The following is a 13936-nucleotide window of genomic DNA, read 5'->3' on the forward strand; positions in this document are numbered from 1 at the left end:
TATTATTATTATTAGATAGGTGTCTAAAATATCACTATATGTACTACTTTCCTTAGAATCTTTTCGATGTGTATCTTTTCTAAGCACTGAAAATAAAAGCTAAACTCGTAATAAATAATGGCGGTTGTATGGTTGTGTATGGTGTTGGTTACCACTCACACAGGGACGAGGTTATTATCACTTGGTTTATGTGTCGCCAAATATATACGTGTGTGCCAAAAGTCACCCACACACATATAAACATATATGCCAAATAAGTTGCGGTATCCGACTTAACGTAAGAGGTAATATAAGAGGCGCATCTTTGACTTTGCACATTTTAGTTTTAAAAGCGGACCGCAGAGAGCGGGTCACGTTGGCAAATTTATCGCGAACCGTGCTTGATAGCCGGTGTAACTTTGTGTTGCCTGCACGGGGATTAGAACCCACATTACGAGGCCGGCTGGGCCAACTCCCGCGCCATGGGGCCGGGACTTACTCTATACTTTTTGGTAAGTTCAAATTACCTTTATATAATAATAAATCTTACTGATATAATACAATTATTAATAATATAAATTTATTAATTTCGTTTACTTACAATAAAATGTAGATTGTGTTGAATTAAATATTTAAATAATGTATATAATATTTATACTTTAATAATGTAATTTGAATTACAAAATGTACTTTTAATAGAAATAATTGTACATATGTCAATGTATCAATAATTGGTAGCTTATACTATTTTAAGAACGTGCATTTTATAAATAAACTTATTTGTAAGATAATATACCTATCACTTTACAGATATTGAAGCAATAAATTAAATTTCTATAGACATTACGTATAAAGGCCGGTTGTAAAACTAAAAACCAAATCTTTTTGTAATATGGATAAAATCATATTACGCCGACCTCAAATGGTTGGGATAAGGGTAGGAAGATGATGATGATTACGTATAATTTTTCGCAATTATCACTAGAATGACCATACAACGTCATGATTATTAGATAGCATTCACAAAACCAAAAATCTCCAAGTATAAAAGTATAAATAATTTTTTTAATCTATTAAATACTCGATGGCACGTGATCAATACAATTATTTAGTATGAAAAGCGCTTATTTTATTATTTTCATATTACCTTTGAAAAAAATATCCAATTATGAAAGTATTCTACGAAATCCTATCAATTATATCATATATCATCCTATCCACTTATAATAGTATATACGAAATATAAAATCCGAACTATATTTTTCTTCCAAAATTTCTTAAATAAAACACCGAAAAGGATGAAATATATATTAATGCATTAATATTTATTATTCATGTCAATTTAAGTCATATTATATTTATAATACGAACATTCTTCAATCGATTCAATTCCAAATTCAGTTTACTCTGTTGCTAAAAAAAGGTCATATAAATTCTAAGCCACACGCACAATTATCGCCGGCCTAACCCTTATGCAAATAAGGTAGCCGGATCCAGAAATAACTCGAAACATTAAACAGAATTAATGTAACTCTTTTAAATATATTATATAAATGATTGGAACACAATATACAAAAGGAACAGTTATTGATAAAATTTCTTTATTTAATCCATAAAAATAAAATAATATATACCTACTCACTTAAATGTTTCATATAAAGTGTATAAACTTGATATAAGTTCAATATAAAGCTTAAGTTCACGTCCTAATGTTCGATAAACCGGAAAGCTACGATGTCACTCGATTTAACTCGCAGAGTAACGTTAGGTACTTTTTCAAAATTTTTACTCTGAATAAAATTGTAAAATCGACGATGAGACTACAGATTGCGTTCAATGTCGAATTTTTGTGTGATTTATAAAAAAGAAATCAGAATTTGATGGTTTACAGGGTTTGACCCAAAATATATCCCGCACCCCATAATAAATCACGTCGACCCATCAAAGAGTCCTTTTTGCTTATGAAAAATGACATAAAGGAAGGAATATTTTATACTTACTACTTCGTAAAGTAACATTATGTCGGATTAACAAAAATACTGACAAATAATTGTAAATACATTTAATATTTATTCCTACAAGTTTGCTATAGAAGGTAGGTAAAGAAAAAGAGTATTGCTTGTATGAATAGATAGAGTAGTATTAATTAGTAGTCTAGGTAATTTAATTAATCGAGCACGAATTCAATTTATCTGAATTTGAAAACCAGTATTTTGTTATTTTCATTTTGATTTTGAATATTAATAAGAATATAAATATCAAATCATTGCAAATTTAAGAATACTCATAGCTACAATACACTGTTTCCATAATTTCACTTTTTATAAGGCAATATGTGAAATATAAAGTTATCACATAGGTGAAGAAAGGTGATGACCTTTGATCACGAAACTGCTGGCTTTGTAGTTTGAATGTCAGTAGTACAATATGCCATATTCACTACAGTTCGATGTAGATGCACATTTGTCTGCGTTTTCAACCTACTCCAAACAGAAAGAGGTTCTCAATTCGGTTGTGTTTTTTTTACAACTACGTATATGAAATTCACCTAAGTACCATACAAATCAAAACCAAATATAATAAAAAAACTAATAAACTGATATTATCTCAATTATATTAAGTTCAATCAATAATAATTAGGAAACATATAATTACCCGTAACATAATGTTAGTGGAGAATAATAAGAAAAAAAAATCCACTACATTTGTAACTTGTTAAATTACTAGTAACAATTTTACGATAAATGTCCTAACAAAATTACATCATAATTATTTATGTCTATCCTAATCATAATAGTTGCCCAAGTATGTTTAAAATCAATGGCAAAAATATATTAAGGACGGATATTTAGTGCCATTATTTTCAAGATTACGTACAAATATATAGTGCAATTTCATCCGTTCATTCATATGTCACAGCGTTATTCCTCAGTAACTACTCGATTTCAAATTTGAAATTATTTTAGATTGAAACCCGCTTATATTGCAATATAAAACAAATACCTATTTATAGATTACTAGCTTTTTCGCGACTTAGTCTGCGTGACCGGGATATGTTTACTGACCGGAATAAAAAGCAGCCTATACCCTTCTCCATCCCATATAGTACGTGTGTACCAAATTTCATAGTGATTGGATAAGCCGTTAACTCGCTATAAGGTAACAAACAAACTCACTTTCACATTTATAATATTAGTAAGGGTAAGGATTTTATATACGGAACCTTCAATGTATTTATCCAATGAGGACTTGACAAGTTTGATTCAAATGCATATCACTATACGAGCATAGGAAACATGATAACTTCTAATTGTGCTTATATCCACCAATATAACCACAGAATAGACATATCATATTTTTTGATAACATATAACTAGGTTTTTATTATTACACACGACTAGTATAGATCCTTATAGAACTATCTAGAACTATCTTATAATCTATCTAGTATAGAACTTAATGATATATTATTTTCATTGATCAAATCGATAATCGTTTTAAGTCTGATCGATCGGTGGTAGCATTGGTATGACACGATGTATTGAATATTGTTGTCCTAAGATATACATCTGGGGACTTCTATATAGAGACACTTTAATCTTTAAAACATAATAAAAAATTGACACATCATTATTCAAAATGACAATATTGTATAACTGCAGTAGTGCTTAGAGTTGAACGCCCCCTACTAGTGTTCGCCACAGATAATTTACGTCAACCTAATGGACAAATTAAAGTGCTGATAATGCGTTAATTTCTTTAAAACTTTATCGATCCATAAAGTAAATTGATAATAGACCCGGCTTTACTATTATTATATAGCAGTTCCATCGTCTGCTTGAATTTTGATTATAAGATTATACTGCAGAAACCTATTAATGTAATACAAATATCTAGTATAGCAATAACATATGCAAAATGTTATCTTAATTTCTTCACTCGTTTACCACTAATTAAGTAACAAATATTCAAACATCTTCGTAAATTTTCCACATTTCGTAATTTTTCACTACGATTTAAAAAAATAAGAAGTTACGTTGCAACAATATGATAGACAAATGGTTGTTCATTATTTTGTCATATCATGATTCTAAAAATTTCTAAAATTTTTTAATTTTATTTAATTATTTAAAATTATGTTGTACAACTTCAATATTAAAAAATCATTATAAGGCCAACATAGGTATAACATTTTCATCAAAACAATAATCATTAAAACAGTTCTGAATGACCTATGATATCGTATAACATAAATATACACACAAAATTAAATATAAAGAAATAACGTTGAATTAAGAACCTCTTGTTTTTTTAAGTCGATAGAAAAATCTTACGTTATAGTAGTAATGACATTTCTTCCTCCAACATATCCCTTTTCTTACGAAATAAATAAATATATATTTAAAACAAAACAAAAAAAAAACAGAATTAACCGAACTATGGTTCTCATGAATCGCATTGTTAGACCTTGAACTTGACTTCCTATGTAATCTAAAAATACGTTTGGATAATATTAATTAGGTTGGGTTCAAAACACCTTTATTAAAAATTTGAAGTATAAACATATCTATTGTTCATAAATATATTAATGATAATAATTTTGATAATAATTAATGACAATATTATTGTTAATATAATATATTAAAAAAAATACGCGGCAACACTAAAAAGTCTGCTTAACTGTTTATGTAAACCATAAATACCTATTAAACAAATCTTTACAATACAGTTCATTCAATCTCTCCTTTATCATATACCCAGAACGTGGCATAGAAACAAGAGATATTTGTTAAAATCATATTGACGATTGACTAGATGGACAATAGGAAAAAAGTGGGTTGGTTTCAACGGATAAGCCGGCAGACACCATTAACGTAAACGTTACAACTTTTTGTTTGGTTTACATAACAAATGACTCGATTGTGGAGCATGCCGTCGGGTATAGTCTACAAAGACGACCCGTTACCAGATCAATGGGGACTACATACACAGCCTGCCGTGACGTCTCCACTGAGCCAGGAAACTGTCACGCCACTCACTACAGCCTGTCGCTAGGCAATTATCTCCTATTGCTCTCGATCGTACAACTTTCTTTTATCTCAACCATAAAAGTTAAGGATTCCGAGAACTCATTCATGATCATACGTTCGCACACCTACTTATAACAATGAATGAAAAACTCACTTGTCATTTGGAGTATAATGGAACATTAAAACTCATTTGTTCCAAACACTTGACTAACACAATATAGGAGGATTAGATTAAATATTGTGAATAGGATGGGGTCATGTGACGATAAACATATTATAGTATTCAAAATAGGCTTCAATTAAACAATGGAATAGGTATCCATTTTTATAAACAGATGTTTTGGTTTTTATTTAAATTTATAATATAGGAAATATTTTGTAGTCTTTTTTTTAAATATTAACATTTTTAAAATTTTATAGATACAGATGATTACATCAACATTTGACGTAGAATACCTTCATTCATACTTCTTCATGCTTTCCGTGTTTTATAAGATTATTATAATGACATATAAAATATATATATATATATATATATATATATATATATATATATATAATTGTACATCAACTCACGTATAACAACAAAATATAGTTGTGGCAAATATCACGGAACATTATCAGAAATATTCAAATTCAGATCATCTTTATTCAAATAGACTTGTTTACAAGCACTTTTAAATCATCATTTTTTTTTTTATCTACTGCAGGGTTCTGTAAGTTGTTATCTGCTGAGAAGAGCTCACAAAAAACTCAAGAGTTACTCTTTTAAATATCTGTTGAAAAAGAACATGAAATCACATTACATTCATGAATGGAATTTAGAAGTCTTCATCAGTATCATCATTATCATCAGTTAAATACATTTTACATCTCCCCATTCTAATACATACCATAACCTGATCCTAGGTTAATGACTTGTCTACATGAAAAACTATAACAGGGCATCATTGAAGTTTAGGTTAATGACTTACATGGTAACATTGACAACTATAACAGGACATTGACATTGTTTATCTCCTAACAGATATTCGGTGTGAAGATATTGGTGTAGTAGTTATTGTGATGTCAATCATTCCTTCAGAATTTAAGCGTGGGCGGCACGAAACAGATTTACAACTGTAATCTTGATAAATTGTTACACCCTACCTCTTACTGATATATTAAATATAAATTAGAATCCTTATGAAGATGTTTGAATAATTGTTAATTACGTTTAAACGGCTACATTTATTTGCATGAAATAAGTTGCGAAAACGGACATTAAAAATATACTCAACATAATAAGAAAATTGATAAAAAAAATTATCCCAATTCATGTGGACTGTTATAGTGTCATATGTCAGCAACTACTAATGCTATCAATTTGAAAATTGGAATACATATCATCAGTCTGCACTTATTGCAATGGAAGTATTCAGAAAAATATATAATTTATTAATAATTTATTTTCTTTGCTAGAGAGTCCAAAAAGGACTGAATACTGAATATTTCAAAATTTACCCTCTAGCCTAAAACTGATTTTTATTTATTTTTATGCTGCGTAGTTTTGTAGTTAGGATCGAAAAATAGAAAAAAAAAATTGTTGTGCGGTCTAGTGTTTAACCAAGATAATGGTTCACAATATGAAATTAGGAAATATAGTATCAATAATAATATTTATTAGGTGTTTATTTCGTATAATAAATGTAATAAAAGTCGTTTTATATATTTTATTTTTTATTGTTTTTTATCATTTTATACTTACAAACGAGATTATCGGCGTATGCGTTCAACTGGCACATGACCGGCTTTTTCTACTACTTCTAACGTTACTTTTTTCTTTTAAATTATTTTATAATTATTCTACAATACGTGCTATAATTTATATATAATTGTGCTCGTAGTTTCTTCTCCGTAGATTTTAAATTGTTCTACAGGAATTAATAGCAAAAAAGTGAACAAGTAACGACCTGTATAACATTAATCCATGTGACAAGTTTTATTCAAATTAATTTAGTTGATCATGTATGATTGCGTGAATGATCAAACGTTTCTTATTTTTAAATAGTTAGATTAAGTCGAATCATAAATAACTACCATAGAAGTGGTCAACACTCCTATAATAAAATTTTAAAAGGTTAAATTAATTAATAGATGCGCATAAATGTTACTAAAATACACTTCAGTGTGAGTCATCGCTTGTTTTAAATATAGTTGATATAAACAAATATACTAGTTGTATCTATTATAACAGTCGCATGAGACATTGTGCAATGGTACTTATATGAGAGGTATGGAATAGTTTAAAGGTTGAGGATGCTGCCTAGCTCACCTTTGACAGGCCGAGTCGCGAGGCAAGTCTTAAAATCCTTGAAGGTGCGACTGGAACAGCTTCTCAAATATATCTTAAATCCGGATTGACATGATATAAAGCAGGTATAACAAGGAGTTTTAGGTAACTTTTACAATGCTCTGACTATAATAGACTATAATAATTAGTTTTGTTTATTATATATTTGTGACATTTATTTCATTGTATCATTGGACCCTAAAATTTTTCCCCTTTAAGAACAATATTGTATTCGTAAATATTAATTGCAATTTTATATATATATATATATATATATATATATATATATATATATATATATATGAATAAATTTTAATATAGCTCACTACATACACACTTCGAATATTATGTTAATCTCATTGAAATTATCGTTATGTCAATGTCAAAATACTTGATACTAAATACTAATACTTGCGATATTAAAATTTCTCGCTTGTTTCATTTTTAAATTTTAGATAACTGCTTATACATAAAAAAAGAAATAACGAACGCGTAAACAAAATTTTGAGATGTAGAGACATGAAAATTTATATACGAACAAACTAAGAAAGCACATCTCAGATTTTTCATACGGATCACTTCATCGCTAAGTACCACTAGCAAAAACGAGAAATGACTATATTCTGCAGTTTATTATAGACTATTAAAGACCTATACTAATTTTTATACTTATACAAATATACTATTATAATTATGTTTATATAATATACATTATATCGCATTATGTAAGACTCATAATGAAGTAACAATTTACTCACTTGAAATTTTCAATTAGAGAGTCAATCTTTCGAACCCTTTTGAACAATTATTTAAAGATTTGATGAGGAGGGTTTTGATATTGGATTTTATCCTCTACCCTGTAACTGAGAACTGTCGTGAAGTCCTATAGTCAACATCATCTTCTTACCGTTATCTTATTTATTTGGGGTCGATGTAATAAGTATTAAAATAAATCAGTTTTGTTGTTAAGATTAAATATTTCACGTCATCATACTATTTATAAATGCTTTAAAAATATATAAGTAAATTGTTGTTCGCGGATTTAACAATTACCTATGTAAGGGTAAACACTGATTATTTATATGTCAATCAAAGGGTAATCAGGATAGTTAGGCAATTTGATCTAATTCTCACGCGATGTCCCGAGCACGTTTTCTTTGCCCCATTCACCTATTGAGTCATGCACTGTTTACGTACATATTAAACCTTTCTTCATACTAAGCCTATTAATTGATATTTAGTTTCATTGACATGAAAAAAAATTATATAAAATAATACTAATACTTTTTTTCTAATAATAAATACATATAATTTATGTAGATAATATTACTGGCAAAATATCCTAATGAAAAATATTTAAATAACCATTAATAGTTACTAACGTATAACATAGATAAAAAATAAACTATATCTAAATTTCTCCAGTACTCGCTCTCATATTTACAACATTAGTAAGAATTTACATAAACCTATATACAGCCTAAAACCGCAAAGAACATAAATAAATTCACTGTGCTTTACCTATTAATTTTATATTTTTATCATCATTTAATAAGGGATTCCTTGAATTACAACCCCAGAGGGGAAAAAAGGGCTTCCCATCCAGATAGAAAATATAATTTTTAAGGAACTCTTCAACACAATTAATAATTTTTTCTCTCCTAAGGGAGAAAGGTCGACCACCTCCGTTCTCATCTATTCAAATAAGTATTAATAAAGAAATATTTATTAACTTTATAACACAAATTTTTTTACTTTATATTCTTTTCAAATTTAAGAAAGTATTGAGGGGTAAACAAAATTAGGTATATATTTTATAATGAAATTAACTTTTCGTTATTTGTTATATTGTAATAATAGATATTTACAAAAAAAAAAAAAACAAGAAAACAAGAAAACTGCAAAAACGTTTTACTTTATGGGAGCAAAATTGATAGATGACGGATGAAAAGATGGTATTGCTAATATTGAATACAGTAGGTAGGTAGGTATATAGTAGATTATCATAAAGCTGTATTATCACTAACAAGACAATCGCGTCGATCGAAACGATCAATCTGTTTATTTGAGTCATAAAGGATTAGGGTTAATGAATAAATTAATACCTAGACGTAATTACTTTCTAATACTACATTTACATTTACATAATTTATAATACCGCAAGAGAAATGTAAACACTGTACATTTTCCTTGCTTAGTATTCACTACATTTGTCGTCGTCTCCAAACTAAAGTTTAATAGAAAATATCTATTTGCCATTAACGCATAAGATTCCAATGCCATAAAATTTTAAACAAGCTTATGGCACACCTACCATTCTTATCCGTTTATGTTTAATCGTTATGACATACTGTTTGTCTCTAACGATTTTTGGAGACCTAATTAGTCCAAGGATTCTTTTACTGTACTTATGGACATATGCGTAGAATTAAATATTGCCTAATGATATTAATTGAGTAAATATTTACATTATTCTGTATTGTCATAGTCATAATAAATTCTACGATTAAATAACAGGTTTTATACCACTATAAAAATGACTATTCTCTCATACACTTTATTCTCAAATATAAATTCGAATATTTTAAGCAACTTGCTAAAAGAAAAAGATTCTCAATTCGTACATATTTTTAAGCTATGTTAAATAATTTACATCGTCAAATATGAACGAACTACGGCCATTTTTTATACTCGATAGTGTTTTCTTATATTCCTATGTTGGTTGTACATCATTATTTTCACTATAGAAGCAGTTTTTTTTTCATTTGTAGAGCAAAACACTACTTATTACAGAGCAAACTCCACTTGTGCACACTAATTGGTGATTTAAATTCAAATATTATTTTAAGTCTAAAATGTCTAATAAATTGGCCGTATGGTCCCAGTATATAATAGGCCATCCCTTCCTTTCCGTGGGTGTCATAAGAGCCGACTAAAAGAGGACAAGGTATGGGCAACAGCGTCCCTCTTAAAACATCTCTAAAGCCTAACCGCGGTTGCCAATCCGCTTACCAAGCATGGCAACTACTGGCAAAACGCCCCAAAAAGGAGGCTTATGTTCAGCAGTTAATGGCTGATATGATGATGTTAATGTTTAATAAATATCTCAAGGCTCCTTATTTTAAATAAAAATAGTGAGACAATTGCTCCACATATATAGTAGAATAAAAACAAAATCTATCTGTATTACGCGTATTTAGATTATATTTAAAAAAAAAAACAGATTTTATCGCAAAAATTTTACTACAGAATGTATATCAATAATATAGTATTATAGATTAGCTATTTTAAAATTTTTGCAGCATTTAAACATAATAAGAGTACTTATGTAAAATATAATGTAAATAAATTATAATATCGTCAATTATTATGCATCGTTGTGTTAAATTTGATATTCGTTTTTAAAGCATAATAAAGCCAATATAAAATAAAAATTGTAAAAAAACATTACATATAGTTAAATATTCATATACTATGAGATTAAAAGGCAAAGTTCATTGATTTTCCGAATGAATACACAAAGAGATGTTTAACCTTTTGATGTATCTGAAAGGTACTTATGTGAATACTTAATACTTAGATGAAACTTTAAATTCGTAGGTAGCTATATCTTGATATCAACAAAGTGTATCTTATAAACAATGATTGATTTTTTTTAAAAAGAGGATTCTGAGATCTTTAATTTTTTTTTTGTACATTTACGAATTCGGATTGATAATTCTTTTTACAATCAACAGGTTGACGGTCTCATATTAACTTTGTCATGATTGATGATGCTCTTTCTTTTTGCTAAGCAAAATTGTTAAGTAAATGCAATAAATTAATACTTAATGGTCCAGAGATGGGGAGCAGCGCGCCTCTTAAAACATCACCAAAGGCTAACTACGGTTGCCAGTCCGTGATGCGAATGCGGTTACTAAGCGTGGCACCTACTGGTAAACCTTCCTTTATAAGGGAGATCTCTATTCAGCAGTGGACAGTTAACGGCAAATATGATACTGATGATGAAATGCAACAAAACTGGATGTGTCTACATCTTTTGCAGTATTATTCCGAACCCTTATTACCATTGAAACGTCTGATTCAATGTACGATAATTTGATACTTACATTGAATTCATAACCGGAACATGAACAACGATAAATTTGGGTAAAGTACGGTCGGTCATCGACTTTTGGGAAGATATTGTTAAAAATTTTTAGCTCCTCTTTTTACTTAACATTAACATTACCCCTATAAAAGGGCATTCCAAAGTAAATAGAAACATAGTAATATTTCATTTCAAAACGACGTCATTTTCAAAAATTGCATTATTATTAAACAGTGACTATCGTTATGTTTTTTTTTTTATTAAACTACAATTTCATGTTTAGTTAAAAAAAGCTTAAAAAGCGACTTACACAGCCTATTTACAAAAATATACCCCTTATTCTTGAATAGTCCTTAGGAAAAGAAAGGTTATTGACAATTTTGAGTTAGTTCGATATTTTAATAAATGTTACATGCAGGATTTATTCGCCATGACCTTGTATTTAAAACGGGGTTTGGATAAATTTTACTATGAAAGTAGACAATAGAAAGGTCACTATAAAACACTTTCACTGCAAAAGGACGTGCTTCTATACACTGGGCGCCAAGCTATTAGTGTCACACGACCTTCATCGATTTGCATAGCCACTTAACGCTTATATTTGATTCATACCTGCAGTGTGACATAATAATGACGTTACTTAACGGAACCTTGACATGTTATAAATACACACACTTTATACCTAAATGAGTTTTTAATAAAATAATAATTTAAAAAACTATACTTTGATGAACGCACAGCGGTTATGCTAAAACATATGATAGTATGTTAAATAATGTATACAGTATTTAAAACATTTGGTCAAAGCCTCTCATTATGATATATTTTATCTTTACATCCGCAATTTGAAATGTCAATGTCAAGATGTGCATTATTTATATTTGTTATTATACTTTTATTTATAATCTACGCTTTGATTATTATTATATGTAACGGCAATGATTTTGATGAACTAATGACAAGATCAATATCCTTATTATCGTATCCTCACTAATTTTTTTTTATCGCATTTAATTTTGCATTAACAGGAATCAACAATCATAAATATCTTATATATTTATTATTGTTTAGTAAATATATTAATATAATATTTTAATTCTTGTACCTTTATGACAAACTAAATAGTGCCTAGAGACTTACCTCATCATTATCCGATTCATAAGAACTAAAACCTACTTAACCTGTTTTAACTACTGCACTGTTTTGTCACTTTCTTTCAAATTAGAAATTAAACACTAAAGAAAGAGACAAAACAGTTCGATAACGATATAATATAATAACTCACGCGCAAATAAATACATAAAGAACGAATCATGTTATGTTTAAGAAATTATGTTTATCTATATATTTCATCATTACCTACATAAATCACTTAAGGATGGCCTTATCTTACATGTTTACAACACAACAAAATATGAGGATCCTTACGGGGATGACAGCATTCGTGTTGACAACAACTTACCATCACTTTTTTTATATTAAAAATGGCAACATAATATATTTCACATGACAAGGTAAATATAAACATGTATTTCCTCATATTATCGTCTATACCTATATGCTAGAAAGCTTTTGAATACACAATTGAATACACAATATAGAACAGTAAATAATATGATTTTTGTAATGTCTAAATATGTAATATAACAAATTTTTAATTTTGTCTGACTTCACTTCAAATATAAAATTAACCTATTACCATTTTATATCCCATACGAGACATACTCAATCTTTATGTTAAATTTCATTAAAATTCCTTTATACGAAATTTTAATGAATAAATTAACATATAGGTACAAAATTTCACATGCAAATTTTTATAACGATTGGTATCTATAACTAAAAAGATATCTGTGAAATTAAGTTTAAAAACCAATATAAGAGATTTCGACAACTCAATAAAACTTGACAATTCGTACGTAAAAGTTTAATACCTAGAGATATGACTCCTATGGGATGAGTCTATGTCAAAAAAGTTATAAGCAGAAAATTGAAAGTTCTTCACTTCCACGAGAAATAAGGAATCGGAACGATTGGAATTCAATTGTTTCTGCTTATCCGAGTGAGAGAAATGTATATGTTATGTACATAAATTTATAAGCATGAGATTATACCCCACATATAATTTTAACTATAAAATCAATCCTTAATTTTCAAAAACCTTCATTACATCACAAACTCTGAGTATAAAATATAGGCTTACTTCATTTATATTACTATTATTCCTTATATTTTGTTGATCACTTACATTCTTATTGGAGTACAATAATTTAAATAAAAAATAAAAAGAAGAAGAAGAAAGAAATAGGAACTCGTATGCAATCTCTTTTGATTTCCCACTTACTTTACCTAGAATATAACATAATGACATAATCCGAAAAGTTTTAATCATAAAAAATAATTTGTGCCTGTATGTTGCGTGTAGCAAATTATAAGAAGTTTTAATGTTTTTATAAAATAACTTATATAAACATATTTTGCTACTTATTTTCCTCGGTATTATTT

At 28.4% G+C, this 13936-nt stretch overlaps 1 protein-coding gene across 2 annotated transcripts in view; it reads left to right on the top strand.

Moving 5' to 3' along the window:
* The first annotated feature begins 300 nt into the window (after positions 1–300).
* LOC113511851 (collagen alpha-1(III) chain-like) overlaps positions 301–13936 on the top strand; it is a 32772-nt gene continuing 19136 nt past the window's right edge. For both annotated transcript variants that reach the window (XM_052896232.1, XM_052896238.1), the window contains exon 1: positions 301–491. In XM_052896232.1, the coding sequence (XP_052752192.1) occupies positions 462–491 (30 nt within the window). In that variant the 5' untranslated portion in view covers positions 301–461. The remainder of the gene's footprint in view (positions 492–13936) is intronic.

This window comes from Galleria mellonella, unplaced genomic scaffold (assembly GCF_026898425.1).
Source record: "Galleria mellonella isolate WM207_F2 unplaced genomic scaffold, CSIRO_AGI_GalMel_v1 utg117, whole genome shotgun sequence".
Classification (NCBI taxonomy): domain Eukaryota; kingdom Metazoa; phylum Arthropoda; class Insecta; order Lepidoptera; family Pyralidae; genus Galleria; species Galleria mellonella.